Source organism: Lathyrus oleraceus, chromosome 5 (genome assembly GCF_024323335.1).
Source record: "Lathyrus oleraceus cultivar Zhongwan6 chromosome 5, CAAS_Psat_ZW6_1.0, whole genome shotgun sequence".
In the NCBI taxonomy this organism is placed as follows: Eukaryota; Viridiplantae; Streptophyta; class Magnoliopsida; order Fabales; family Fabaceae; genus Lathyrus; species Lathyrus oleraceus.
In genome coordinates, this window is record NC_066583.1 from 113710839 (window position 1) to 113714901 (window position 4063).

Sequence of the window (4063 nt, forward strand, 5' to 3'; positions counted from 1 at the left end):
TTTAAATGAAATAGTTTGATTAAAACTAAGTATTAGAGTGTCACCAAACCATAAACTTCAAAAACCAAATAGTCATGCAAATACGCAGCGGAAATTCAACAAAATTCAGAAATAAAGTCTCATCAACAATTCCAACAAAACAAAATAAAAGCATCATGTAATAACGAATGACTTCCCATCCCCAGTGCTACATATCAGCGCAACTCATCTAAGACCCAAATTCTAAAACCTAAAGGGGCATATACACCATCCATTTCTTAGCAGTTACTCATGTAACTGGTTATTTGTACTCCGAGAAGCACAAACGCCACAACAACAAACAGGGGGTGAGAATACACTTACAAGTAATAATAGTGAAATTTAGCAACATAATGATAAACGAATATAATAGTAATATTAATAGAGAATAACACATACACCAATACAAACACAAAAATTATTCTCAACATATGCAATGTTATCATGCACCAACTCCATCACCTATATGCATGTGGTACCAAGTTTTTATGGATATCAGAGGTTTGTTACTGGTTTCTTCCACGATCTCCGGTCCCTCACCTGAACTGATGATCCCCACCAAATAGATCTGAGACCCGTCTATGGTCTCTTAACTAGACAAACAATCCCATCAAATAGATTTTAGGCCACCAAAATGGATCGAAATCCCACCTAACTCCAATGTATATGCATGCATGATAGTATGAACAAGAAAGACATACATTCACCAAAATAAAAGTTTTAACATAATCCACCAAAAGTTATTTATAATATTATTCACCAAAAAATAGTTCCATATACGAACCACACATTGTCAATAAAAGGCCACCAATATAGGCCCATCAATCTATTACCATAGGTTAAAGCCAAAGGGATAAAGGGAAACCTCATTTGGCTAAAATACAAAATATGCATAACACAAAAAAAACACATAATTTAGAAACACAACAATATATTATTGATAATGAAAATAGGATTATTAGGCCGAAAATCCCTTGGTGCTGATGAGAGGGTAAGGGAACCCTCATCATCCTGCTGCCCAAAAGTCACCTTACTGTAAGCAATTTTTCCCCTTATCTTAATCAAAGTTTTTTCTCAAAAGTCTTTTTACTCCTGCTGCTCCCTTCCCAAATCTCCCTTTCTCTCTCTCACATGTGTAGCTTCACTGATTTTGGGATTTTTCCTGTTCTGTCATAGGTAGCTAACACGCTAACTTTAAAATTTATAGTCCCAAATCCCATTTGGACATTTCACCTCCTACTTAGTCTCAGACCTCCGTATTAATGTTAAATTTTTCCAACGTTAAAATAATCAATTTATTTTTATTATTAAAAATCATCTCAAATAAATAATTATTTTAAATATTTCTATTAAATAAATATTTCAATTAAATAAATATTTAATTAAAATATTTTAATTAAATCCTAAAATTTCAATTATTACTAATTATCTTAAAATTAATTAATTATCGCTAATAATTCAAATAATTTTAATTCTAAAATCTCACGCTCTCAACTCAATTATTTCAGTAATTATAAAATTACCAAAATACAATTATGACACCCAAACTATCAAAAATAATACAATTACTCAAAATAAATCATACTACACACGATTCAAATATTCAAATATTTATTTAAAATATTAAAATAAATTAGAGGTGCTACAACTCTCCCATACTTAAAAAGTTTTTCATCCTTGAAAATTACCTAACGAAAATAACTCTGGATATGAATCCTTCATATGACTCTCCAACTCTCAAGTAATACTTGAAGGAGAATGGCGATCCAAAACGCAGAAATTTTCTCCTTTAGTGATCCTTACGAATGAGCATGATCAGTGATAGAAATCTTTACCTCTTGTGGCGATTGAAACCTTTGATGCAAATCTAAGGAGTGATCACAAATGTTGAATGGTGACAACACCTTTACTCAGTCCACACGAACGAAATCCTTCAGTCTCAGTGCTAGCTGCTAAGAATGAAGGCTTTGAGTGATATATATATATATATATATATATATATATATATATATATATATATATATATATATATATATATATATATATATATATATATATATATATATATATATATATATATATATATATATATATATATATATATATATATATATATATATATATATATATATATATATATATATATATATATATATATATATATATATATATATATATATATATAATATATATATATATATATATATATATATATATATATATATATATATATATATATATATATATATAGATATATATAGAGAGAGAGAGAGAGAGAGAGAGAGAGAGAGAGAGAGAGAGAGAGAGAGAGAGAGAGAGAGAGAGAGAGAGAGAGAGAGAGAGAGAGAGAGAGAAAGAGAAAGAGAGAGAGAGAGAGAGGGATAAACAAAATTTCATCTAATGAAAGGCTTCTGCACAAGGGTTATATTTATAGAACCACTTGTGTGGGCTGTAAGCTAAAAAATCCACTCAAGTGTATGTGGCCAATATCTTATGATATACCAAAAAATCACTTAAGCGGGTGGTACCTTGCCCTATTTCGTATTCTACTTAAGTGCATCGTACCTTACGATGTTCCACAATTCACTTAAGTGCACCGTACCTTACGGTGTTCCTTATTTAATCTATCTCTCATCAATCCATCCTTTTGTGTGTGACCCTGTAGGTTTTCGCGACATTGGCAATTATATTAAATCATATATTTAACATAATAAACATTGAGCGGTATCTAGCAACACATCACTGCTACCCAAGGCACGAAAATGTCATGTGATTTGACAAATCCCTTTTTGTGATAATACTTGTGTGTATAATTACCCTTTTGCCATTATGTCTATATTAAACATAAGGCATAAATCGTGCCATCCTTGTCCAGTTCAATATTGGGCCCTTAGACATTTATCCCGTTACGCAGGATGGGCAAATTCCATCCAGGTCACTCATGTCCCTCAGCATGCTTCATGGAGTACCCATCAACTGTCTTTATGGTCATCTAGCTATGGACAATGTTTGATCAATAATACAACATTCGACTCTACATCTAGGGTCCATAGTGGTTTCAAGTTGAAGGGTCGTATACACCACTATCACCATGAGAATAACTTATGATACTTTGCATAACATTCTATATAGTATTCTCATAGCGGGTCAATCTAGTATAAATATTACTCCTAATATTCATACCTATGTTTAAGACTTGATAACTCCTTATCCATGATCCACGAGATGTGATCATCAGTCTATATACATAATAGTCTTAATGCTTTAATGTCATCCCACTTCATAACAAATCTCGACTACATATACTTTAAGAATAATGTCCTTATGTTTAATGGGATCTCATGATTAATGGACTCTAGGGCTTACACCAACAATACTACCTCCAATAGCTCCCCCCCCCCAAAAAAAAACTTCACAAGAATAATCTCTTTGCCCTGTAGATGTTTCACTTCCCTATCCTCAATCTGAACAAGCGATGTCTCAACAGTTAGATTATCCTGAACTTGCACATCATCCATCTGGATTACGTGAGATAAATCAAGCACATACTTTCGGAGCTGCGACACATGGAAAAAGTCATGCAGGTTCGAGAGACTTGGGGGTAGAGCCACACGGTAGGCAACAATTATAATCCTCTGAGTAATCTGACATGGTCCAATAAAGCGAGGAGTAAGCTTCTTATATTTTAGAGCACAACCAACACCGGTCACAAAACTGACTCTTAGAAAAACATGGTCACCTTCTTGAAACTCAAGATCCTTCCTTTTCTTGTCGTGATAATTCTTCTGCCTACTCTGAGATTCCTTCATCTTTTCTTGGATCATTTTAACTTTCTTAGCCGTCTGCTGCATATCTCAAGTCCAAGTACAATACTCTATCCGGAATCATACCAACATAAGGGGGTCATAACCCTTCTACCATACAAAGCCTCAAAAGGTGCCATGTCGATACTAGAATGATAGTTGTTCTTGTATGTGAACTCAATCAATGGTAAGTAACTATCCTAACCATCACACTGCTTCAGAACATAAAACCTCAACAAATC

The 4063-nt window shown here is 32.9% G+C and overlaps 1 protein-coding gene across 1 annotated transcript; it reads right to left on the reverse strand.

The window, feature by feature from the left end:
* Positions 1 to 3380: 3380 nt before the first annotated feature.
* Positions 3381 to 3842, reverse strand: LOC127079081 (uncharacterized). Its single transcript, XM_051019489.1, has one exon. The coding sequence runs from the start codon at positions 3840 to 3842 to the stop codon at positions 3381 to 3383; it is 462 nt and encodes a 153-aa protein (XP_050875446.1).
* Between the last annotated feature and the right edge of the window lie 221 nt (positions 3843 to 4063).